The 27,460-nt window shown below is 40.6% G+C and overlaps 1 protein-coding gene across 2 annotated transcripts in view; it reads left to right on the forward strand.

The window, feature by feature from the left end:
• gpbp1l1 (GC-rich promoter binding protein 1-like 1) overlaps positions 1-27,460 on the forward strand; it is a 104,403-nt gene that overhangs the window by 46,998 nt on the left and 29,945 nt on the right. The window contains exons 4-9 of one of the 2 annotated variants that reach the window (XM_060829853.1): positions 10,874-11,009; positions 14,439-14,734; positions 14,854-14,926; positions 17,769-17,956; positions 18,208-18,348; positions 22,835-22,990. In XM_060829853.1, coding sequence (XP_060685836.1) covers positions 10,874-11,009; positions 14,439-14,734; positions 14,854-14,926; positions 17,769-17,956; positions 18,208-18,348; positions 22,835-22,990 — 990 coding nt within the window. The remainder of the gene's footprint in view (positions 1-10,873; positions 11,010-14,438; positions 14,735-14,853; positions 14,927-17,768; positions 17,957-18,207; positions 18,349-22,834; positions 22,991-27,460) is intronic. The other variant, XM_060829854.1, reaches the window with a different exon arrangement.

Raw genomic sequence — 27,460 nt, forward strand, 5'->3', positions numbered from 1 at the left:
AATTTGCTTGAAGGGAGGAGACAGAGGATGTTAGTTGAGGGTTATTTTCCGCACTGGAGGTTTACCGGCAGTGTGCCACATGGATCAGTTCTGGTTCCACTGAATGTGAATATAGGAGGAATGGTTCGTAAGTTTGCAGTTGACACCAAAATTGGTGGCACAGTGGACAGTGAAGAAGGTTATCTCTGAGTACAACGGGACCTGGATTTGATGAGCCAACAAGGGACAGATGGAGTTTAATATAGATAAATGTGAGATGCTGCATTTTGGTACGGCAAATCAGAGCAGGACTACACACGTAACGGTAGGGCCCTGGGGATTGTTGCTGAACAAGAGACTTTGTGGTGAGGTTCATAGTTCCTTGAAGGTGAGTCACAGATAGATAGGGTAGTGAAGAATATGTTTGATGTGCTTGCCATTATTGGTCAGTGCATTTAGTATAAGAGTTGGGATGTCATGCTGTGACTGTACTGGGCATTGGTTAGGGCGCTTTTGTAAAACTATGTTCAATTCTGGTCTCCCTGCTGTCAGATAGGTGTTGTTAAACTTGAGAGGGTGCAGAAAAGATTTGCAAGGATATTGCTGGAGTAGGAGTGTTTGAGTTATAGGGAGAGGGTGAAGAGGCTGAGGCTGTTTTCCCTGGAGCATCAGAAGCTGAAGGGTGACCTTACAGAAGTTTATAAAATCATATATGGATAAGGTGAATAGTGAAGGTCTTTTCTCACGAGGGTAGGGGAGTCCAAAACTAGAGGGCATATAGGTTTAAGGTGAGAGGGAAAAGATGGAAAAGATTTCTAAAGGGCAACGTTTTTACGCAGAGGGCAGTGCGTGTTTGGAATGAGCTGTCAGAGAAAGTCATGGGGCTGGTGCAACTACAATATTTAAAAAGCACCTGGATGGTTATACAATAGGAAGGATTTAAAAGGATATAGGGCAAATGCTGGAAAATGGGACTAGATTAATTTAAGACATCTAGTCCGCATGGACAAGTTAGACCAAATAGTCTGTTTCCATTCTGAGCAACTCTGACTCTACCTCCATAACATTGCCTGACTCTTAGCCAGCTTCACTTCATTTCGTAAAAGTACTAGTATGTATTGTCTCTCTTATTCTCACCAATCAACTTGTATCAGATCTGTCCATGAGAGTATTAGTACAAGTGACCACTGTACCGCCCTTAGTAGGACAAGGTCCTACTTTCACATAAACAATTTCAAACAGATCCAGCAACCCAGAACTGGGCATCTATCAGATACTATAGGTCATCAGCAGCAGAATTATATTCAAAACAACGTATAATTTCATGGCGCACCATATTCCAAACTTTTAACATTTGATTCTCTGGCTTGGTGCTAATCTTGGCTCATAGAAGAGTGCGGGTGGTATACTAGGAACAGCACCAAGGCAAACATAAAACTGAGCTATGAACCTGCAGGTCTGCTAAAATGTGAACTAATACAAGCAGTGTATAACAAACAGAGGTAAGCAATCCTCTAACAAACCAATCAGGTCTCAGTTCTCCAGCCCTACCCCATCTAGTGATGAATTGCGATGGACAATGAACCATCTCCGAGGAGGACACTCCATAACTGTCTTTAGCCTCAGTGATGGGAGGGACCAACACTTCTGTGCAAAAATGAAGGCTGGAAGTATTTGCAAACATTTTGATTTGGTAGCGCTGAGCGGGCAGTCCATCTAATCATCTAGAAACGGTTAAAAGTGGATAAACCCCCAGGATCTGATCAGGTGTACCCGAGAACTCTGGGAAGCTAGAGAAGTGATTGCTGGGTCTCTTGCTGAGATATTTGTATCATCGATAGTCACAGGTGAGATGTCAGACGACTGAAGGTTGGCAAACTTGGAGCCACTGTTTAAGTAGGGTGATAAAGACGAGCCAGGGAACTATAGATGGGTGAGCCCGACCTTGGTGGTCGGCAAGTTGTTGGAGGGAATTCTGAGGGACAGGATGTACATGTATTTGGAAAGGCAAGGACTGATTCGGGATAGTCAACATGGCTTTGTGCGTGGGAGATCATGTCTCTCAAACTTGATTGGGTTTTTTGAAGAAGTAACGAAGATTGATGAGGGTAGAGTAGTAGATGTGATCTATATGGACTTCAGTAAGGCGTTCGACAAGGTTCCCCATGGGAGACTGATTAGCGAGGTTAGATCTCATGGAATGCAGGGAGAACTAGCCATTTGGATACAGAACTGGCTCAAAGGTAGAAGACAGAGGGTGGTGGCGGAGGGTTGTTTTTCAGACTGGAGGCCTGTGACCAGTGGAGTGCCACAAGGGTCGGTGCTGGGTCCTCTACCTTTTGTCATTTACATAAATGATTTGGATGCAAGCATTAAAGGTACAGTTAGTAAGTTTGCAGATGACACCAAAATTGGAGGTGTAGTGGACAGCGAAGAGGGTTACCGAGTTACCTCTGATTCCAACAGGATCTGGACTAGATTGGCCAGTGGGCTGAGAAGTGGCGGATGGAGTTAATTCAGATAAATGCGAGGTGCTACATTTTGGAAACGCAAATCTTAGTATGACTTATACACTTAATGGAAAGGTCCTCGGGAGTGTTGGCTGAACAAAGAGACCTTGCAGTGCAGGTTCATAGCTCCTTGAAAGTGGAGTCGCAGGTAGATAGGATAGTGAAGAAGGTGTTTGGTATGCTTTCCCTTATTGGTCAGAGTATTGAGTACAGGTGTTGGGCGATCATGTTGCGGCTGTACAGGATATTGGTTAGGCCACTGTTTGAATATTGCGTGCAATTCTGGTCTCCTTCCTATTGGAAAGATGTTGTGAAACCTGAAAGGGTTCAAAAAGATTTACAAGGATGTTGTCAGGGTTGGGGGAATCAGAGCTACAGGAAGAGGCTGAACAGACTGGGGCTGTTTTCTCTGGAGTGTCGGAGGCTGAGGGGTGACCTTATAGATGTTTACAAAATTATGAGGGGCACCGATAGGATAAATAGACAAAGTCTTTTTCCTGAGATCGGGGAGCCCAGAACTAGAGGACATAGGTTTAGGGTGAGAGGGGAAAAATATAAAAGAGACCTAAGGGGCAACGTTGTCATGCAGAGGGTAGTACGTGTATGGAATGAGCTGCCAAAGGATGTGGTAGAGGCTGGTACAATTGAAACATTTAAGAGGCATTTGGATGGGTATATGATTAGGAAGGGTTTGGAGGGATATGGGCCGGGTGCTGGCAGGTGGGACTAGATTGGGTTGGGATACCTGGTCGGCATGGACGGGTTGCATCGAAGGGTCTGTTTCCATGCTATGACATCTCTATGACTTTATATACTTAAGGTCCTCAGCATCACAGGTGCCCATGTCTGGCCAATTGGATTCACTTCACCAGGTATCAAAAAAGACTGAAGGCATTAGATATTAAAAAGGCTCTTGGCCTTGAAATCTTTTTTTAAATAGTACTGAAGGTTTCTGCTCTAGAACTAGCCACACCCCTGTCTGAGTTGTTCCAGTGATCTGCCCTGCGATCTAACCAGTAATGTGGTAAATTTTTCAGATATGTCCTGTCCACAAAAAAACAGAACAAATCCAATCTGACCAATTACTGTCCAATCAATTTACTTTCAATCATCAACAAAATGTTAGGAGATGTCGTTGCAATACTATCAAACTTACTCACTAATAATCTGCTCACTGACACTCAGTTTGACTTCTGTCAGACCCAGCTCCTGACCTCATTACAACCTTGGTACAAACCTGAACAAAAGAGCTGAACTTCAGAGCCGAAGTGAAGATTATTATATTTGGCATCAAGACAGCATTTGACTATATGTGGCATCAAGAAACTATAGCAAAACTGGAGTAAATGGGAATTGGGAGAAACTCTCCACTAGTTAAAGTCATGCCTAGCACAAAGGAAGATGGTTGTGATTATGAATATCCGTCATCTTTGCTGAAGAACATCTGTGCAGGAGCACTTCAGGGTGATGTTCTTCGTCTACCCATCTGCAGCTTCTTTATCAGTGGCCATCCTCCCCCCATCATAAGGTTAAAAATGGAAATATTCACAATGATTTGTACAATGTTCGGCATCATTTACAACTGAAATATTGAACTAGTCCATATCCAAATGCAGCAAGACCTGAGCAATATTAAGGTTTGGTTGATAATTGCTAAGTAACATTTGCACAATGCAGATTCCAGACAATTACTGTATCTAACAAGAGAATCCCACCATCGTTCCCCCACTGCTACCATCCTGGGAGTTACCAGTGAAACTGAACTGAACCACCTATTTAAATACTGTGGCTACAAGAGCACATCAGAAGCTGGGAATTTTGCAGCAAAGACTTACCACCTGACTCCCCACAGGCTTTCCGGTATTGATAAAGAACAAATCTGGATTGTGATGGAATAATTCACACTTGCCTGGACAGGTGTTGCTCTGCCTGAACTCGCATAGCTTGACGCCATCTAGGGCTAAGCAGCCTGCTTGATTGCTACTTCCTGCATTACTGAAGCTAAATAGAACCATCTATTCGATGGACAAAAGTTTACCAAAGCTCCTTGTACAGCACCTTCCAAACTCACAACCATTACCATCTTGAAGACAATAGTAGCAGATAGATAGGGACACCCCACCTGCAAGTTCCCCTCCAAACCATTCATTATCTAAACTTGGGAACTATATCACTGACCATTCATTATTGCTGGATCGTTATCTTAGAATTCTTTTCCTTTCCACTGTGAATTTGCTGACATTGTATTGATCATGCATGACCAGCCCTATTTTCCTGACTTTTGCTGTAATTCAATATTTTTAGCTTTTTTAAAATTCATTTTTCATTGTATAATAAATATCAAAATGGACATTGTCCTTTTAAATCATTTTTTTCTGAAAATTCTCAAATTCTTCTGCGTAGATCAGCTTTTAAGAAAAGTTTCCTGCCAATTTTTAGAACATAGAACATTACAGCGCAGTACAGGCTCTTCGGGCCTCGATGTTGCACTGACCTGTCATACCAATCTGAAGCCCATCTAACCTACATGCTTCCGTGTACGTCCATATGCATGTCCAATAACGACTTAAATGTACTTAAAGTTGGCGAATCTACTACCGTTGCAGACAAAGTATTCCATACTCTTATACTTTCTGAGTAAAGAAACTACCTCTGACATCTGTCCAATATCTATCACCCCTCAATTTAAAGCTATGCCCCCTTGTGCTCGCCGTCACCATTCTTGGAGAAAGGCTCTCCCTGTCCATTCTATCTAACCCTCTGATTATCTTGTATGTCTCTGTTAAGTGACCTCTCAACCTTCTCTCTAATGAAAACAGCCTCAAGTCCCTCAGCCTTTCCTCGTAAGACCTTCCCTCCATACCAGGCAACATCCGAGTAAATCTCCTCTGCACCCTTTCCAAAGCTGCCACATCCTTCTTATAATGCGGTGACCAGAACTGTACACAATACTCAAAGTGCGACCACATTAGAGTTTTGTACAGCTGTTGCATAGCCTCATGGTTCCGGAATTCAATCCCTCGATTAATAAAAGCTAAAACACTGTATGCCTTCTTAACAACCCTGTCAACCTGGTGGCAACTTTCAAGGATCTGTGTACCTGGACACCGAGATCTCTCTGCTCATCTACACTACCAAGAATCTTATCATTAGCCCAGTACTTGGCATTCCGATTACTCCGACCAAAGTGAATCATCTCACACTTGTCCGCTTTAAACTCCATTTACCACCTCTCCGCCCAGCTCTGCAGCTCATCTATATTTCTCTGTAACCTACAACATCCTTCGTCACTATCCACAACTCCACCGACCTGAGTGTCGTCTGCAAATGTACTAACCCGCCCTCATCCAGGTCGTTTATAAAAATGATAAACAGCAGTGGACCAACACCGACCCTTGCAGTACACCACTAGTAACTGGAGTCCAGGATGAACATTTCCCATCAACCACCACCCTCTGTCTTCTTTCAGCAAGTCAATTACTGATCCAAACTGTTATATCTCCCACAATCCCATTCCTCCGCATTTTGTACACCGGTTCCTACTATGGGGAACCTTATCAAACCCCTTGCTGCAATCCATGTACACCACATCATCCAGTTTACTCTCATCTATCTGTTTGGTCACCTTCTCAAATAACTCAATAGATTTGTGAGGCATGACCTACCATTCACAAAACCGTGCTGACTATTCCTAATCAAATTATTCTTTTCTAGATGATTATAAATCCTATCTCTTATAACCTTTTCCAACACTTTACCAACAACTGAAGTAAGGCTCACTGGTCTATAATTACCAGGTAGTCTCTACTCCCCTTCTTGAATAGGGGAACCACATTTGCTATCCTCCAGTCTTCTGGCACTATTCCTGTAGACAATGACAATTTAAAGATCAATGCCAAAGGCTCGGCAATCTGCTCCCTGGCTTCCCAGAGGATCCTTGGATAAATCCCATCTGGCCCAGGGGACTTATCTATTTTCACACTCTGCAGGATTTTTAAGACCTCTTCCTTGTGAACCTCAATCACACTTAGTCTAGTAGCCTGTATCTCAGTATTCTCCTCAACAACATTGTCGTTTTCTAGAGTAAATACTATTGAAAAGTATTCATTTAGTGCTTTCCCTATCTGCTCTGACTCCACACACAACTTCCCACTCCTATCCTTGATTGGCCCTAATCTTACTCTTGTCATTCGTTTATTCCTTAAATACCTATAGAAAGCCTTAGGGTTTACCCTGATCCCATCTGCCAACAACTTCTCATGTCTCCTCCTGGCTCTTCTGAGCTCTCTCTTTAGGTCTTTCCTGGCTACCTTGTAACCCTCAAGTGCCCTAACTGCACCTTCACATCTCATCCTAACATAAACCTCCTTCTTCCTCATGACCAGAGATTCCACTTCCTTCTTAAACCACAGCTCCCGCGCTCTACAGCTTCCTCCCTCCCTGACAGGTACATACTTATCTAGGACACACAGTAGCTTTTCCTTGAATAAGCTCCACATTTCTAATGTGCTATCTCTTCCAGTTTCCTTCTCCATCCTATGCTTCCTAAATCTTACCTAATCGTATCGTAATTGCCTTTCCCCAGCTGTAATTGCCCAGTAGTACACACCTATCCCTTTCTATCACTAAAGTAAACATGACAAAATTGTGATCGCTATCACCAAAGTGCTCATCTACTTCCAAGTCTAATACCTGGCCGGGCTCATTACCCAGTACCAAATCTAATGTGGCTTCGCCCCTTGTTGGCCCGTCTACATACTGTGTCATGAAGCCCTCCTGCACACACGGGACAAAAACTGACCCATCTATAGTACTCGTACTATAGTGTTCCCAGTCAATATTTGGAAAGTTGAAGTCCCCCATGACATCTACCCTTCCTCTCTCACTCCTATATAGAATCATCTTTGCTATCCTTTCCCCTACATCTCTGGAACTAATCGGAGACTATTGAAAACTCCCAACAGCGTGACCTCTCCTTTCCTGTTTCTAACTTCAGCCCATAACACCTCAGTTGACGAGTCCCCAAACATCCTTTCTGCAACTGTAATACTGTCCTTGACCAACATTGCCACACCTCCCCCTCTTTTACCATCTTCTCTGTTCTTACTGAAACATCTAAATCCTGGAACCTGCAACAACCATTCCTGTCCCTGCTCTAACCATGTCTCCGAAATGGTCACAACATCGAAGTCCCAGGTACCAACCCATGTTGCAAATTCACCCACCTTATCCCGGATGCTCCTGGCGTTGAAGTAGACCCACTTCAAACCAACTTCTTGCTTGCCGGTGCCATCTTGCATCCCTGAAACTTAATTTCGGACCTCCCTACTCTCAACCTTTTCTATTCTCGAACTACAATTTTGGTTCCCATCCCCCTGCTGGATTAGTTTAAACCTACCCCAATAGCCGTAGCAATTTCCCCCCCTAAGATATTGGTACCCCACTGGTTCAGATGAAGACCATCCTGCTTGTAGAGGTCCCACCTACCCCAGAAAGAGCCCCAATTAACCAAGAATCCAAAACTCTCCCTCCTGCACCATCCCTGTAGTCACGTGTTCAACTCCTCTGTCTCCCTATTCCTTGCCTCACTAGCACGTGGTATGGGCAACAAACCAGAGACAACAACTGTGTTCGTCCTAGCTCTAAGCTTCCATCCTAGCTCCCTGAATTTCTGCCTTAAATCCCCATCTCTCTTCCTATCTATGTTGTTGGTGCTTATGTGGACCACGACTTGGGGCTGCTCCCCCTCCCCCTCTCCTTCCCCCTCCCCCTTAAGGATCCCAAAAACATGATCAGAAACATCACGAACCCTGGCATCTGGGAGGCAACACACCAACCGTGAATCTCTCTCGTTACCACAGAACCTCCTATCTGTCCCCCTAATTATGGAGTCCCCAATGACTACTGCTCTGCTCCTCTTCCCCTTTCCCTTCTGAGCAGCAGGGATAGACTCTGTGCCAGAGTCCTGTGTCCCACTGCTTTCCCCTGATAAATCATCCCTCCCAACAGTATCCAAAACGGTATACTTATTATTAAGGGGAATGGCCACAGCGGATCCCTGCACTGCCTGCCGGTTCCCTTTCAGTCCCCTGACTGTAACCCATTTGCCTTTTTCTTGTACCTTAGGAGTGACTACCTCCCTGTAACTCCTCTCAATAACCCCCTCTGCCTCCCAAATGATCCGAAGTTCATCCAGCTCCAGCTCCAGTTCCCTAACGCGGTTTTCAAGGAGATGGAGTTGGATGCACTTCCCGCAGATGTAGTCAGCAGGGACACTACTGGTGACCCTTACCTCCCACATTCTGCAGGAGGAACATTCAACTGCCCTCACCTCCATTCCCACTATTCTCAGTTCCTAAAGAGACATGAAAAATAAGGAATAAAAGATAAACTTGTTACTTTACCAATCTGGCGCACAGGTCCTTTTTTTTGGTTAGGGGAGGAGGATGGGTGGGAGAAACTACCCAAGTCGTGTTTTGGGTAACGCAACCACACAAATATATGACTTGCCAGAAGTCATTCGCTCCTCCCTCTCGGCAAATGGAGGCCTGACTCCTAAGGTAAGTCCCCTTTAATGCGGGGAAACCCACCTTTCCCGGCAGCCCTCGTCCTCCTCTCCTCGCCAGTCTGGCAAAATGGAGGCCCAACTCCTGAGGTAAGTCCCTATTAATGAGAGAAAGCACACCCTTCCCGGCAACCCTCGCTTCACCTCTCCTCTCCTTGCCGCTCTGGCAAAATGGAGGAATTTTTCTTTCTTAATGAGTTTTGAGCAGATTTGTAGCTTAGGATGCGGTACCGGATGTAAATTTGCCTGCTAAGCTAGAAGGTTTGTTTCCAGATATTTTGTCAACATACTAGGTAACACCATCAGTGTGGCTCCGGTGAAGTACAGGTGTAATGTCCAGCTTCCTGTTTTATGTGTTTAGGTTTCCTTGGGTTCATGGCACGATTTCCTGCATTGGTGATGTCATTTCCGCTCTTTTTCTCAGAGAGTGGTAAATGGGGCCCAAATCGATGTGTTTATTTTTAGGTGAGATTCCCTATAGTGTGGAAACAGGCCCTTCGGCCCAACAAGTCCACACCGACCCTCTGACGATTACCAGACTCGTTTCCCTACATTTACCCAGACACATTTCCCTACATTTACCTCAACTACTACACCTAACACTGGATAATTTAGCATGGCCAATTCATCTGACTTGCACATCTTTGGATTGTTGGAGGAAACCGGAGTACCTAGAGGAAACTCTCACAGACTCTGGGAGAATGTGCAAATGCCACACAGACAGTCGCCCAAGGCAGGAAGAGTTTGTTGAAAGGGTTCCGGTTGGAATGCCACGCTTTGAGGAATGTTACCTAGTATGGTGACGAAACGTCTGAAAACAAATTTTCCAGCTCAACGAACAAACTTACATCCAGAATTTTTCTTTGTTTTCCAGAAAGAAATGCCTCCATTCTCGGTGGACCGTGAGATAAGCCGATGTGGCACTCATGATTGTGTGTATTTTGCATTGTGATGTCCATATATAACAACATGTGAATTGACATCAAAAGCATGTTGTGTGCGCACCTGTCTGTGTCAGGAACTATCTTGACTTCAAAGTTTTAAGTAAACAGTTTGAGTTTTAAATGATATTATAGACCATGTAGCAAAGCAGATGAAATTAAACTTGGACGCTTCTCAATCCCAAGAAACCTCAAAAAAAACAAGCTATCAGGAATGTTAAATGTGCTTAAGAGCAAAAAGAGTTAGTAAGTACTTAACCCAACCAATATATTGTACGTCAATGATTGTCAGTGAAACAAAATTGAAAGTCTTCATATGTCATGTAAATTTGCTGCTCGGTTAATATGAAATTCAATTATTTATTGTGTTACACTGTGAACTATGCGTTGTATTGCTGCTTCATGGAAGCCTAAGTTGCATATTTCAAATTATGGTATAATTGTTGATCATACTTTTAATTTTTAATTAAATTGCTATGCCAGCATGCAAGTTCTATTTGTTAAACATTCTTTTCTGTTGATGACACTTCAAATGCACTCAAATTTCATGTTTCTTTCAACAAAAGTAACAAACAATTGGTCATTTGTAATCTATAGGGAAACTTGGCAAAGCAGTTACTGAAGTTGGAATGCTATTGTTCTGTGAGTGTAGAGTAAAACAGACAAAAAGCCTGAACATTAACTATTTTGTTTGATCCAGAATTTCTCCAGCAGTTCTTCTTTGTGGCCTTAAAAAGGCAGAGCTTCAGTAGAGCAGCAAAGTACTCACGAATTCTATTTCTCACAGGTTTATAGCTATCTGGAACAGAACTAGTGAATATGTTACTGGAAAAAGCACAGTTCATTTTACTATTTTTTTGAAAACTTGTTTTATGCAGTCCTCTTCTACCACTGAGAAACACAGTGATCATTTTGCTCGAGGTGATGGTCGTTTTGGCATAACTCGTAGAAGGCACAATTCCTCAGATGGATTCTTTAGTAATGGTCTACTGCGAGCTGCTGGAGGTAGGAAAGGTACAATTTAACAATCTTAGACATTTCTAGCTTGCCAGATGAAAATTTAGAAGGAGAAAAATCAGTCACAGACAACAGTACAAAATGCTTTGAATTATTTGTTTGTTCTTTTGTCAATTTTACAGTTGCCAGCATATGTATGTAGCATAAGCAAATTCTTTTAATTTGAAATGAGTAATGGATGAGTAGAAACCTACTAGAATTCAAATATGTTACATTATCTAACATATTCTGTTGTACTTTCCTTTCAATTTGAATGTACCAAATAAAAATGAAATGATTTGTAGTGACATGGTACCTGATTCATAGATGATAATTTTACTTGTTATGGACCTTGTAATAAGGTAGCCTGGACCTTAACGTTTTCTTAATTTAAAGGTTAAAGGTATGTACCACTTGCAATTTGATTGGTCAAACTACTCAACGTTAAGCAAAACACAGTTTGTTTGAACACTATAGTTAAAATACAAGAAAAGAAAGAGGAAGTTGGAATAGCTCAACTGTATTGGAAAATTTAACAGTAAATAGATACAGTAACTATTCCAGTATAATAACGCCCTGTTAACACACTCCTGGCAAAAAGGCAATTCAAAATAATAGATCTTCTCATATGCAATCCAGTCAACAAGAAAAAAAAACACGTAGCGATTTCCCCAGAGTGAGAGAAAGAGTGTAGCAGCCAGGAGAGATTCACTGCCTTCCAACCCTGTTGAGACCCCAACAACAATTGTTGAAAGATAACTAAGATCTTGGATCTGTGAAATCTTCACCACACCAATCAGGCTGCATCTATTGTTCCAACTTCTTAAAAAGAAAGCCCCACTGCCTTAGAAGTTCTTTTATCTTCTCATAGACTGCTACAAACTGGTACCCCAATCTCTCTGCTAAAGGAACCAGTGCATAACACACGTCTTAAAGCCACAGCATCGTCACATACTTAGTAGTGAAAATAATAAGGGTTTGTGGCAACCTCTGCATAGTAATTTGCCAGCAGTGTGTGACCTAATAATTGTAAAATTATGCTTTGTTATTCATCTGACCTTGTTACTTTTCAATTGAAGTATAATACTGACATGTATGGCATCAGGTTTATGACAAGCATTAACTGTATATGTAAAAGAAAAATCAATTTTAATGAATTTTGGTACCAATCCTTGAAACTGACTTTTAAATTTGTGAACTTAATAAATTTTTTATCCAAACAAATGGCATCAGTGATCAAACCACTCAATATTGCGAAAATAAAACAAAGAATTGCAGATGCTGGAAACTCAGCAAGTCTGGAAACATCTGTGGAGGAAAAGCAGAATTCATGTTTCTGGTCTAGAGTCAGAGAGTCATAGAGGTGCACAGCATAGAAACAGACCCTTCGGTCCAACCCGTCTACGCTGACCAGATATCCCAACCCAATCTAGTCCCACCTGCCAGCACCTGGCCCGTATCCCTCCGAACCTTTCCTATTCATATACCCATCCAAATGCCTTTTAAATGTTGCAATTGTACCAGCCTCCACCACTTCCTCTGGCAACTCATTCCATACACGTACCATACACGTGTGAAAACGTTGCCCCTTGGGTCTCTTTTATATTTTTCCCCTCTCGCCCTAAACCTATGCCTCTAGTTCTGGACTCCCCCACCAAGGGAAAAGCCTTTGTATATTTATCCTATCTATGCCCCACATAATTTTGTAAACCTCTATAAGTTACCCCTCAGCCTCCGACGCTCCAGGGAAAACAGCCCCAGCCTGTTCAGCCTCTCCATATAGCTCAAATCCTCCAACCTTGGCAACATCCTTGTAAATCTTTTCTGAACCCTTTCAAGTTTCACAACATCTTTCCAATAGGAAGGAGACCAGAATTGCACGCAATATTCAAACAGTGGCCTAACTAATATCCTGTACAGCTGCAATATGACCCCCCAACTCCTGTACTCAATACTCTGACCGACAAAGGAAGGCATACCAAACACCTTCTTTACTATGCTATCTACGTGCGACTCCACCTTCAAGGAGCTATGAACCTGCACTCCAAGGTCTCTTTGTTCAGCATCACTCCCCAGGACCTTACCATTAAATGTATAAGTCTTGCTAAGGTTTGCTTTCCCAAAATGCAGCACTTCGCATTTATCTGAATTAAACTCCATCTACTACTTCTCAGCCCATTGGCCTATCTGATCAAGATCCTGTTGTAATCTGAGGTAACCTTCTTCGCTATCCATTACACCTCCACTTTTGGTGTCATCTGCAAACTTACCAACTATACCTCTTATGCTCACATCCAAATCATTTGTATAAATGACGAAAAGTAGTGGACCCAGCACTGTTCCTTAGAGATCATAATCCTGTGATTTCTGGCCATCTCTGCCACCTTCAGTGGGATGCCACCACCAGACACACCGTCCCCTCTCTCTTCCTTTATCAGAATTCCACTGGGTTTTCTTTCCAGGACACCCTGTTCCACTTCTCCACTCCCAACACATTCCCACACCGCACTGTACCTTCCCATGTAATCACAGAAGGTATAACACCTGCCCTTTTACTTCTTCCCAGTTCACTATTCAAGGTTCCAGAGATATCTTTCAGATGAAGCAGCAAATCACCTGTATTTTTTTCAATGTAGTCTGCTCTATTTTTTGCTTGTGGTCTCCTCTGCACTGGGGAGATGAAACTCCGGCTGGGCTACTGTCCACAAAACTAACCCTGAGCTTTCGGTTACCTGCGGCTAGCATATTCGTTTCAGGTCTGCTGCAGTGGTCTATTGATGCTCAATGCAAGCTCAAAGAAGAGCTTCTCATTTTCTGCTTGGGGCCTTGCAACCTTCAGGACTCATTATCAAGTTCTAGGGAATTTTAGGGATTGAACACCGCCTTCATACTTTACTCATTCCCATACAACAGGCCGCGTCATGACACTGCTTGCTTTCAGCACAGTGAACCCATTTTGACCTCCTAATGATCCCTCATGTTCTTTCTTCTTGACTCATCATAACTCATCCCTTCGGTGGCCTAACTGAGTTTCTGTCCCTCTGGGTTCTGCTTCCACCAGTTGTGTACTCTTACACGACCACAAACACGCACACCCACACACCCCGCATAACCCCTACAAGCATGCACCCCTACCCCAGTCACGCACCCACCCACGACACATATCCTACTACGTTTTGATACAGGGGAAACAGAATATCTTTATTTCTCGAGTGATAACTCAGTTATATCATGCAATTGTTAAATGCATTTGCAAGTTCAGTAAGTGTTACATTTATATATGCACATTGTATGGGATTAAATGGATTAATTTTATATAAATGTATTATTTATGTTAAATAAAAATGAAGGCTGCAAAATCAGAAATAGAAGTTCATGTGTGAAAGAAATATCTTCCGTTTGCATGAATGAAAAGGCTAATATTTTGTGATTTTGATTTATTTGTAGATGGTTGGTATCAGCCTTCATTACTTCGCCACGATTCTGTAGATTCAGGTGTTTCTAAGGGTGTTCAAGTTAGCCTTTTTGGAAACCAGGTTTGCAAAGAAAATGCCAGTTGGCACAATACAAATAGAGGCCATGACTCAGTCAACCAGCGTAGTAGCAGTAATTCCCATCGACATTGGAATGGCAACTTTCATAACCGAAAGAATTCAGGATTCCAGGACAAGCCACCTGCTGAGGTAAAGGACGAAAAAAAGGATGAAAAAGATGAAAAACTACAGTTTGAAGAGGAAGATTTTGTAAGTTTTTCTCAATAACTTTAAATAATTTTAAGCAAATGTCCCTATTAGGATATTTGCATTCCTTCAGTAAGAGCAATAAATTGGACACTAATCTTGGGTAAACTTTGTGCAAACAGCCATCTTTGAATCCCGATGCAGAAAAACAGCCGAGCCAGAGCAGACCTGTCAGCACACCAGCAGGAGTGTGGGGTAAGATGATGTTGGAAACTTGTGTATGTCTGTCACAATAAAGACCATTCATGTTACAGCAAACTTTATTTTAACCGGTGCCGTATAAACTGGCACACTGGATTGAACCAGCAAAAAATTATATGCCTCAAATACCATAAGTTTATAGTATGATCATAATGCAAAGCCCATCTGCCAGTAAGTTTTATTTAAGGCAAAGTTACAAATACTATTTAAATGATCTAAGTGAAGTATAATAGTGATATGTATACCTCTGCACTACTAAGTGTGTGTTTTTACATTGGTTATGTGGACCTCTTGATCTTCCGAGATATTTGATGAATCGACACACGCCTGGTCCCATAGGTGCCGGTTCATAAAATGTTTGCTGTACGTTGGAATTTTATAGCTTTCAACACACTTATTCAAATTGGTGGTGAAATTATGCTCTGAAGTGAAGTCACCAAATTCAGTTTATAGAGGACTTGACACTCTGTAAGGGCTGCATTGAACAATGCTTATTTGAAAAGACATGGAATGAAAATGAGATGCAAGGTTTATAAATTTGTATTATTAAAAACGTAGATGTCAAGACAGCCTCCCCTTTCCTTCCAATCGTTTTGAACCCTGCAACGCATTCACAAAGTAGTAATTGTTTTGTTGTAGCAACATCACTGATAATCAACATTTCTTTTTCAAACTTGAGGCCAATTCTTGAATTGTGTATGTTAATCTGTTGAGATTTCTGGATGATCAACCTTTTACAAACTCACTTTTTCCTACTTTTTCGAATCAGACTTAAAACATACCTGTCAGTGTAATATATTACAATAACATTCTAAGCAAAACAGTCCCGTGTATTATGCAAGAGCAGTTAGATTGTTATCAACTAATCAGAAAAGATTTACATTAGATCTTGGGAATCAACAGTGCAGATCCAAGACTATTTAGTCTTTTTAAGCAGGCTTGCAGGGACCTTGTGAGAAATAGCAATCAATTCATTGCATTTATGAAAGAGAGATTTAGCCAATTTTTAAAAAACTTAAAACTATGTACTTTTCAAAAATAATTTTAAAAATACTTGCAAACATATTACTCAAATAACTTACATGAGTAATGTCTGCCACCAGGCCAGCCTTGTTGTCAAGGTTACGGAGTTCGGAGCACTCAATAATTTAAAAGGGGAAGCCACATGTGCTTTCCAGATCTGTGTCCTGTACAGTCCTGTGGGATTGATCAATTAAACTCGAATACTCCATTTATTACTCCATAAGATTAGATTAGATTCCCTACAGTGTGGAAACAGGCCCTTCGATCCAACAAGTCCACACCAACCCTCCGAAGAGTAACCTGTTTCCCTCTGACTAATGCATGCAACACTATGGACAGTTTAGCATTGCCAATTCACCTAACCTGCACATCTTTGGACTGTGGGAGGACACCCATGCAGACACTGGGAGAATGTGCAAATGCCACACAGACATTTGCCCGAGGCTGGAATCGAACTTGGGTCCCTGGTGCTTTGAGGCTGCAGTGCTTGCCACTGAACCATCGTGCTGTCAAGTGCTTATCCAAGCAAAGATAACGCAAATGGAAATTTTGTGCAATGAAGGCAAAGTATGTGCTGTGGACAATACGTTAAGAAATTTGCTTCATTTATTATAATATTGTTGTTTTTGTAATTTGTATCCGTTAAAGGCAAAGTATTTGTTCAGCTTGTTGTGATACGGGTGTGAGAAGTTTTATGTGGTTTGACACCCGAGATGGAATTCAACCAGATCAGTTCAAATAAGAGCATTTAAGTTTGCTTCTATTTGCTTTCTTTGATACTTTTTTTTAGCTTGATCACTTTCCTTTGAAAATTTTTTCGGAAACTGATTTGTCAAAATTAAATAATCTCACTGAAGCCATTGTAGAGAAACAAATAGGACATAGAGAAGGTATGAAAATGATCAGAAGCAGGTGATCACATGATAGGTGACTTACCAGAGAAGTTATCGTTACTTTAAATCTACACTACCATTGTTCCTGTTCATGTATCAATTGGCTAGATCTCTGGTTCATGTAAATTCCTTGGATATTTGGGCAAATCCAGTCTTTTCATAGCTATGTTCAGCCTGTCTTCAACCATCATTTAGGTTTGTAGTGTTTGGCATGAAAGGGAATTGTCAGCCAGCCAACATAAAATTAGCAATCTAAGGTAGATAAAGAATTGTGCCTCTTCCCACTCTGTCTCAGGGCCATTAAGGTGTTGCAAGTGTTCAAAATTAAGTTTGAACAGCCTGTTGTGTTCATTTTGAACAAACAGGAATTGGATTTTGAAAATTTGATTTGAATTAAACATTAGATCTCAGAATTTTGGTTTTTCCAGTTCTTATCCAACCCTGAGTACTTTTGCACCAGCAGAGCAATCTCTCGAGAGGACTGAAGAGCTGAACAGAATTGATATGATCAGCTCTTTTTGGTGATGTATCTTAAGGAACGTTGCAGTCCTGATGGATGGAGGAGGAATATTCCTAATTTTTTTTGTTTTTGAAGCATTTGTCTTGAAATTTCTCTAGAAACTTTGTTTTGTTTTCTGAAATGGTAATAATTTATCATCTTCTTGCATCTGCCAGTATGAAATACATTGAATAATCTTGCTTCGGACAGATGTATTGATTGCATTTTAAATTTAGTAAGAACACTACTGTGCATTTGTTAGTTGGAACAGCTATGATACCCTTTACTTAATGGAATTGTAGATGTTTTACACTAGAGGGTAGAAGTTTATAAAGTTTATCTCATGTTCCATTACATAATCGAATACTAGGAAAGATGAAATCATTTAATTCACTTTTTATTTTTATCCTTCTAAATGCAGAAAACCCTCCAAGTGCCAAGCAGCCAGTTTCCAAGATGCTGGTCATCAAAAAAGTTTTGAAAGAGGAACCAATATTCTCAACTAGCTTTTGTTCCTCAGGAAACCCTTTTTCTAACAGCAACAAAAACACTGCAAACCCGAGTGTTTACAAAAATCTAATACCCAAACCTGCAACTCCTCCCACAAAGGTATAGTAACCCATTGTTTGAATTTTTTGCAATGGTTTTCATAGCTGCGTATTGGGTAAGGTGTAAACAATGCTTATGAAATAAATCTATATAATATAGAAAGTAGATGATATGAATGTTATTCAGTGAATTTGAACAGTTAAACATTATTATTGAGGTCAATGGTAGTCATGAATTATTGTCACAACTAAATGTATATGTTCCAGTTGTAGCTGAAAAAGAACTTACTTGCCATATGTTTTCAAATTTAGCCAGGTCCATGGAAATCTGTTGCAAGGGAAAACAAACCTGGCTTACTTTACTCTGGCCAAGATTCAGCAATTACAAGTCCTGTTGCGATGATCAAACCTTCAGTGCAGTCTACTAGTAGTTGTCACATCTCTCCAAAAGAGGTATGATTTTTATAATAAATCAGTTCTAACTTATATTTTGTTATCATTTATCTCCTCCATGAATAATTGTAATTTACTCTAATATTATTTTGGAATTAATGATCTGTATGAGATCCTAAAGCACTTGAATGTGCAGCACTGATCTATAGCCATGCTTATTCCTTTTCTTTTCAGTGGTGCACTTTTCAGTATTACTTCAGGCAGGTATTTGTTTACAGTGTGAGATGGTGAAACATGTTTGGGTATTGCTTTTAGGGGTCAGTTAGCTCAGTTGGCTGGACAGCGGGTGTGCAGTGCAGCGTGATGCCAACGGCAGGGTTCAATTCCTGCACTGACTTGAGGTCACCATCAAGATCCCACCATTTCAACCTCGCACTTACCTGAAGCATAGTGACCTCCTAGCTGATTATCTGTCTATTGAGAGAGCAGTCTGCACTTCTGGAAACATGGCGACTTGCTTTTACTGAACATTGTGAAAGGGAACTGTTTATCTAAGAGTTGTTCTGTTAATTTTAAGATGTAGTTGTACTTCATTTTGCTGACTTTATCAACTGCATCATATGCAGAGAACCATAGGGCTTAAAGGACCATTCAGCCTCTTGTGTGTGTTCTTCCAGTCAGTTAGAATGTGACTGATTTCTCCTGCGATTCCATTTTCATGCTGTTGCTCTATATCTTTTCCTGCACTGTTGTTTTCTGTCATTCTTGAAAATTTCATTTGACACAACTGTATATTGAGCTGTAAATTTCCATTACCTTTTTATGAAAAGTTGTGCTTTCTGATTTTACTCCTTAACAAATGAAGTTTGACTTTCAATATTATAGCCTCATAAAGTCGTAGAGATGTACATTATGGAAACAGACCCTTCTGTCCAACTCATCCATGCCGATGCGATATTCTGTATTAATCTAGTTCCATTTGCCAGGATTTGGCCCATATCCCTTGAAACCTTCCTATAGATACACCCATCCTGATGTCTTTTAAATGTTGTAATCCTACCCGCCTACACACCACCTCTGGCAGCTCATCCCATACACGCACCACCCTCTGCGTGCAAAAATTGTCCCTTAGGTCCCTCTTAAATCTTTCCTCTCTTGCTTTAAACTTTTGCCGTCCAGTTTTGGAATCCCCTACTCTGGGGAAAAGGCATTGACTATTTGTGATTTTACCCCTTATTCTCCAACACTCCAGGGAAATTAGCCCCAGCCTATTCAGTCTCTCCCTATAGCTCAAACCCTTCAACCCTGGCATTAGCTTTGTAAATCTTTTCTGAACCCTTTCCTATGACAGGGAGACCAGAACTGAACACTATTCCAAAGGTGGCCTGACCACTGTCCTATATAGCCACAACATGTTGATTCCTTCACCAAGAGATCGAAATGAAAATAAATAAATTATTTGTGCCTATTCTTTTTGAACCCTGGTTCATTTTAATGAGATCATCCCTTAAACACAAGGGAACACAAACCAAGTTCATGCAACATGTGCCTGTAATGTTTTTAAACAAAATGATTTTGACAAATTAGCATTCTACTCTTCAGTAGAGCTTTCATTAGAATCAATGCTCAAAATTGAATCTAACAGTTAAATGAGTTTTGACTAATGCTTTTCATAACTTTAACATTCCTTATTCATTTCTGTGTTCCAACTCACATTCCAACAAAACACTGCAGATGCTTGAAATTGAAAACTTAAATAGAGTGTTGTAAATACTCATCAGACAATAACTTTCTCCACATATACAGCCAGACTTGTTAAGTGTCAATAACGTTCCAGTACCTTTTTTAACTACTTTGGTATCTTTTATTTATGTTTATAAAATTTGTATGACTTTCTGACCAACGTACAAATTAGGAGCAGGGGTTGGTACTTTTACTGGCTCTGCCTTTCAGTAGCGTATAGTTAATCATTCTTTACACTCTTCATCAATCATCATTAAGAGAGAATTCTGATTTATTTTTTCTCTGATGTCAAGTATTTAAATTCCTATTTTCTCATCTTGAGCATCATCTATCATAATTTAGTTTCATTCACTTATTCTGTGTCCCTTTGTAACTCCCTGCTTGCATTTGCATAGTATACAGTTCTCACTGTGTATCATCTGCAAATTTGGATTTACAATGCTTTGCTTCATTTCCAGTATTTAGTGAAAAGTTAATACCAATACTCTTCGTGAGACATGATGATGTTGCAAAGCAAAATATTAACTCAGTATCCTGGTTCTGTCTTTTACCAGCTAAAAACAACTAATCCTTGTTTTAAATTATTTCCTGTTTATCCGCTTTATTACGGGGGAAGGGAAATAATAAATAACTTGAGGCAAATTATTTTTATAAATAAGTGGTAGGGACACAGTTTTAATTTCTTTATTTCCATTAATATTGATTTAGCTGATTTGATATGTTATTATGGTCAAATATTGTCATTGCTGTCATGTATGTCTTTGGTTATGTTAGAAATCTGATAAAGAATGACAAGTGTATGATGCTGTACTCATTTACATCAGAAGTATAGATAAATTGTAAGACATTTATGACTTTTTTTATTCTGTTCTCCTTGTGGCCAGAAGAATCCTAAGTTGTTCTTCTGCTCTTGAACTCCCTGCTTGGAAATGTGAGAGCAACACAATACTGGCTGCTTTCCCGATGTTTAGAATAGAAATTGCAAAAAAGCTTAGACATATATTTTACAACCCTCATGTTGTGTGTTTTATGTTTTAACATACAAATGCTTCTTGTGCCACTATAAATCGTTTGACATCGCAGTGGGGTTCAGGAGAACTCTATTTGAAAGTATATGTGAAAGCATCCATGGTATTTATCAGATAGTTGGGAATTTCTCTTAATGTGGTGGCCAATACTTATCCTTTAACTAGCACCACTAAAACTGATTATCTAGTTAATTATCTTTTTGCTGTTTGTGGGCCTTATGCAGACTGGCTGCTGCATTTGTCTACATCATATATCAATGAAATATTATCATTTGTATCAAGTACATTTGGAATACTTGACCTGAAAGTCATGATACAGATTCTGATTCTACAGATTACTGGATAGAAAATAGGATGTAGTAGGATAGTCTATTGAAGTTGAATATTAATACACCAGGTAGAGAAAGTATTTTCTCATTCATTTAAGCAAGCTGAAAGTGAAAATACTTTATATTAACGCTGTTGACAATCCAGCACTATTTAACTTGGCTATTTAGTTATTATGACAGGCTAAGCCAAGTCAAATGTGGAACAAAATCATTCGGAACAACATTTCAGCTAAGTTTCTCCCTATTTGATTAAATATTAGTTTTATAATCTTCCATGGCTAGAGCTTGATGTTTTGTGCTCTGACCATGCTGCAACTGCTCAACATCTAAGTCATATCATTTTTCATTTTGAGGGATTAATTTCTCCTCCAGTGCTTTTCACAGAAGAGCAACATTGAATTACCTCAAGTTTGCAAATATGAGTTCCATTTCCTGTGTCAGAATTCAGATCACCTTTGTCTTTACCAAGCCATCTTGGTTTGCTGTGACCCAGTGACAATTTTTATCTTTTATATTCCTTCAAATTCCTTTCAAAGCATTGCTCAAATTCATTTGAGCACTCTTGATCAACTGTATTCTTTGCTGCTCTAACTTAGTGGTACTATTCCTTGCTAATTTGTTTCTAGCCAAAATGCCACACCTCCACAACAAAGCATTGCAGCTTTTCTTTCCAAGTAGCATTGTGTGATCTGGACACTTCTTTTTCAGGACACCACTTTGGTCCTAACCCTGTCAGCCATGTTTCTATTTCCTTTTCTCCTACTTTAAATATGCAATATTTCAGTAAGTCTAAAAAAATGAATTGTGAAAATATGAAATAGTGTTTCAGAAAGCTGTAAATAAAGTCATTAGGGACATTTAATGGGCAGTATATTTGAGCAGTATTAATATTAAGATGTGGACTAAAGGCAAGTAATGGGAATTAATTATCAAGAGCTGTCAAGTATAACAAAATGGCATAGTCTGAATGGTTCCTGACTGTGGACTCCAAATTTGGTGTGTTTTTTGTTCCAGGAACTCTCTATAAATTATTCATTTAAAAAGTTGCCTATTTAGTTTTGGAGCTTGCAAGTTGTCTTCAGGGGACTGATATTAAATTTGTTGCTCTATTTTGACACTTGAAAATTTTTAAAATATACTTGCACTTATCATGAAGACTTATTTTCCTCTACTCTTTTCATACTTTGTCTGTGACATTGCTTTACTCACTTTAACTGTTAATTTACCAAATTTGCGTCACACAAAAATTTGTGCTGAATTGTTGTTCAAAGGCATTAGCCGAGTTGACAAAAATCTCTAAAATAAAATGTCTCAGATTTTGGTTTGTGAACTCCCTCATTATGGATTTTGCAGGATATAGCAAAATGAGGAAAACAATATATTAATTTGAGAGTATACTATAATTAAACTTAGATATTTTCTCAAAATGGTTCCTTTTTCTTTCAGACTCCTTCAAGTACCACCCCTCCAATAGAGATCAGCACAAATCGTTTAATGAAGCTAACTCGGGTAAAGTCAGACAAGAAGAGTGAGTTTCTGAAGACACTGAAAGATGACCGGAATGATGAAATCTCAGAACATACAGACTTCAATAAATTAGAAGTGAGTGAAGTAACTCATCACCACTGCTACAATTCAATTTAAATGTTTTGTTTATATTTTCTCTGTAAACATTTGCTTAAGTAGTGGAGATTCACCACATGACCCGTATTGAAAAATTGAAATTCTTTCCTGCCAAAATTAATGACATTGAACAGATTTCCATGTTAGGGTACCTGGGTGCAAGCTATACATTCTTAAACCCTTTGCGAATCTTGCTGCGCCATATTGCTGGCACAGTGTGTTATGGACCAGACTAGACCTCCTCAAGACATTTCAAGAAAGTAGCCAAGACCCTAACTTTGCTAGTTGTCTTAAGCAAGTGTAATGCAGATATTCAAGGAGAGATGCTGCTGGTCAAACCACATAGTTTTAAACAAAACAGAATTTATTTATAAGATTACCAAATGAAATACAAACAAAAGAGAACAGAATATAGACTAACTTACTATTCAAAAACCCAACAGATCGTCTCAACTTAATGATACTGTTCCAAATACTTGCAACAATCCTCATAAACATCCCTTTGCAGAAAAAGTAAAATCAAACACAGGAGAGATGTCAGAGAGAGGGTACCAGCATGGACCCACTTACTTGGGTCCAGCAGTTTCAAAGCACTATTACTTTTTAAAAAAAACAAACCAGAGAAAAGCTGAGCTGAAAGAACTGGCCACTCCCCTTTCCATCGTACAAGTGTTTATTTAAAACTTAAAAGCCTTTTGCCTGAGGCAGCTGCAATCAAATTGGCCCTAAAGCCCTTCAAACCCAAAGTCTGTATCTTTTACAACCTCTCTGGGGGAAAAAACTAAGGACAACATAACTTTATTAAAGGAGCAGCATTGTCACAGCTTCCCCCTTTAAAAAAAACGAACCATCAATATCCAAATATAGCTTCATTCTGAAACTCGTTAATCTTAAATTGTTAGTACGCTGCAACACATGCATACATTACATCGACTATAAAGATGCACTACTACATTCCGTTTCAGTCTGTTTTACTCCTGCCACCGAATGCGTCTGTTTCTCATTCGAGTTGCGACAATGCATCGGCAATCACGTTTGTTTCTCCTGCCACATGCACGATTTTCAATTTGAATGACTGTAAAAACAAACTCCATCTAAACAGTTGGGCATTTTTGTTCTTAAATTTCTCCACAAACTTTAATGAGTTAAGATCAGTGTATATGATTATCTTTGATATGTTACTAGCAGCATACACATTGAAGTGTTGTAATACCAACACCAAGCTCAAATTATCCTTCTCAACTGTCAAATATTTCTGCTGATGAATATTCAGTTTCCTGGAGAAATACCTGATGGGTCTTTCTATCTTCTCATCATCTTTCTGCAAGAGCACAGCACCGCACCAACATCACTTGCATCGATAGCCACCTTTTAAAGGCTTTGCGTAATTAGGTGTGGGAAACTGCCGTATGATTGTAGATGCCACAGAATTGTAAGAACCACCTGCTCTGGGATCTTAATCAGATGGGCCAATGGGCTGAGAATTGGCAGATGGAGTTTGGATAAATGTGAGATGCTGCATTTTGGGAAAGCAAATCTTAGCAGGACTTGTACTCTTAATGATAAGGTCCTAGGGAGTGTTGCTGAACAAAGAGACCTTGGAGTGCAGGTTCATAGCTCCTTGAAAGTGGAATCGCAGGTAGATAGGATAGTGAAGAAGGTGTTTGGTATGCTTTCCTTTATTGGTCAGAGTATTGAGTACAGGAGTTGGGGGTCATATTGCGGCTGTACAGGACATTGGTTAGGCCACTGTTGGAATATTGCATGCAATTCTGGCGGTCTTCCTATCAGAAAGGTGTTGTGAAAGTTGAAAGGGTTCAGAAAAGATTTACAAGAGTGTTACCAGGGTTGGAGGATTTGAGCTATAGGGAGAGGCTGAACAGGCTGGGGCTGTTTTCCTTGGAGCGTCGGAGGCTGAGGGGTGACCTTATAGAGGTTTACAAAATCATGAGAGGTATGGATAGGATAGAGTCGATTACTATTAGATTAGATTACTTAGTGTGGAAACAGGCCTTTCAGCCCAACAAGGCCACACCAACCCTCTGAAGAGCAAACTACCCAGACCCATTCCCCTATATTTACCCCTTCACCTAACACTACGGGCAATTTAGCATGGACAATTCACCTAACCTGCACATTTTTGGACTGTAGGAGGAAACCGGAGCACCCGGAGGAAACAGACACTGGGAGAATGTGCAAACTCCCCACAGACAGTTCCCTGAGGCGGGAACTGAACCCGGGTCACTTGCGCTTTGAGGCTAACCACTGTGATACCGTGCCGCCCAAAATAGACGAAGTCTTTTCCCTGGAGTCAGGGAGTCCAGACCTAGAGGGCATAGGTTTAGGGTGAGAGGGGAAAGATATAAAAGAGACCTACAGGGCAACTTTTTCACACAGAGGATGGTACGTGTATGGAATGAGCTGCCAGAGGAAGTGGTGGAGGCTGGTAAAATTGCAACATTTAAGAGGCATTTGGATGGGTATATGAATAGGAAGGGTTTGGAGGGATATGGGCTGGATGCTGGCAGGTGGGACTAGATTGGATTGGGATATCTGGTTGGCATGGACAGATTGGAGTGAAGGGTCTATTTCCGTGCCGAATGTCTCTATGATTCTAATACTGAGGCAGTGGTTAACACAGCTTGCAAGCTGTCGAATGCCTTCTGACAGTGAGCTGCCCTCTGAAACTTCTTGCCATTCTTCAACAATTCAGTGAGTGGAACAACCACACTGCTAAAATTTGGTGTGAATTTTCGATAAAATCCACTCAGTCCCAGGAACCATAGTGCTGCTGTTTTTGTTGATGGTATGGAGAACCTCACAATTACCTTTGGTTTTGCATCCCCATGAGGCCATTTGTCCATGTCCAGGAACATGGCCCTGGAAGGCTACTTGGGCTTTGACAGATTCACTTTTAGCCAGGTTTATCACCAAGCCTGTTTTCTGAAGTCGATCTAACAAGTTTGATAAATGTTCCTTTGATGTGTGATGAAATAATCACTGCGTCATCTATATACACGACAGAGTTGAGTAATCTGGCAATGACCTTATTAGTTAGGCTCTGAAAGGTGGCTGGCACATTTTTCATACCAAATGGCGTGACCTCAAACTGATACAGTCCGTTCGACATTACGAAAGCCGAAATTGTCTTTGCTCTTTCTGCCAAAGGTACCTGCCAGTACCCTCTGAGCAAATCCAACTTAGAAAAATAAGTTGCTTGTCCCACCTTTTCAACACAGACTTCCAAAAGCGGAATAGGAAATGCATCAGTTTTTGTAACTGCATTGACTTTGTGACAGTCCACATATGACTGTAGGGTACCATCTTGCTTTGGCACCATTACTATGGTTGAGCTCCAGTCACTGTAACTCACTTTGATTATGTCATTTTGGAACATGTGTTCAATCTCCTTTTGACCTGTGCCAACTTTAGAGGATTACATGTACAAGGAGCAGCATCTCCTTTTTGCTGCATCATGCATAATTAGTACTTTTCAGCTTATTTCCACATATCTCCTTATGTGATAGTAATAACTCCTTCAGGTCATTCCATTATTCCTCTGGAAGTTAACTCGATAATTTATCCCAATTTTAACAACTTCCTCATTGTCCAATTTAATTTGAGAAATCTCCAATCCAGAATCCTCTGACCTTGGTTCTTCTCTCTGTATTGTAACAAATAACACAGTCTCTTTTGGCTTTCCTTCCTTGTCAAAATACTTTTTGAGCATATTCACATCACACACTTTGTGTGATTACTTTCTGTCTGGAGTCCTTATCAAATAGTTTATCTTTTTTCCTTTTTGATAAGGGGACTGGCAGGGATGGCAATACAGGGAGAGAAATGTTCCTCCTTCATGACGTTTGAGGTGAGGGACGCCATTAATGTCCTATCCAAGTACATCTGCAGCAAGTGCACCCAATACTTGCTCCTCCAAGACCGCGTTAGGGAACTGGAGTGGGAGCTGGTTGAACTTTGGATCATTCGGGTGGCAGAGCCTGTGATAGCTAAGAGTTACAGGGCAGTAGTTACTCCTAGGCACGAAAAAAGCTGGGTAACTGTTAAAAGGGGGAATAAACAGTCAGTGCATGGATCCCCTGTGGGCATTCCCCTGAGAAATGAGTGCACTATTTTGGATGCTGTTGTGGGGGATGGCCTACCAGTGGCATGCATTAGGGTGCAGGTCTCCGGCACACAGTCAGTACCTGTTGCAGAGAAGGGAAGGAGGGAAAGGAGGAGAGTGTTAGTCATTGGGAATCAATTGTTAAAGGCTCACCTTCAATTGTCAAACCTTCTATCAATTGTTAAATTGATAGAAGGTTTGTTTGGAGCAAAAGAACTTCACGGTTGGTGTGTTGCCTCCCAGTTGCCAGGGTCCATAATGTCTAAAATGTTGTCTTTGGTGTCCTGAAGAGAGAGGATGACCAGCCCCAAGTCGTAGTCCACATA

The sequence above is a fragment of the Hemiscyllium ocellatum genome, chromosome 9 (assembly GCF_020745735.1).
Source record: "Hemiscyllium ocellatum isolate sHemOce1 chromosome 9, sHemOce1.pat.X.cur, whole genome shotgun sequence".
In the NCBI taxonomy this organism is placed as follows: Eukaryota; Metazoa; Chordata; class Chondrichthyes; order Orectolobiformes; family Hemiscylliidae; genus Hemiscyllium; species Hemiscyllium ocellatum.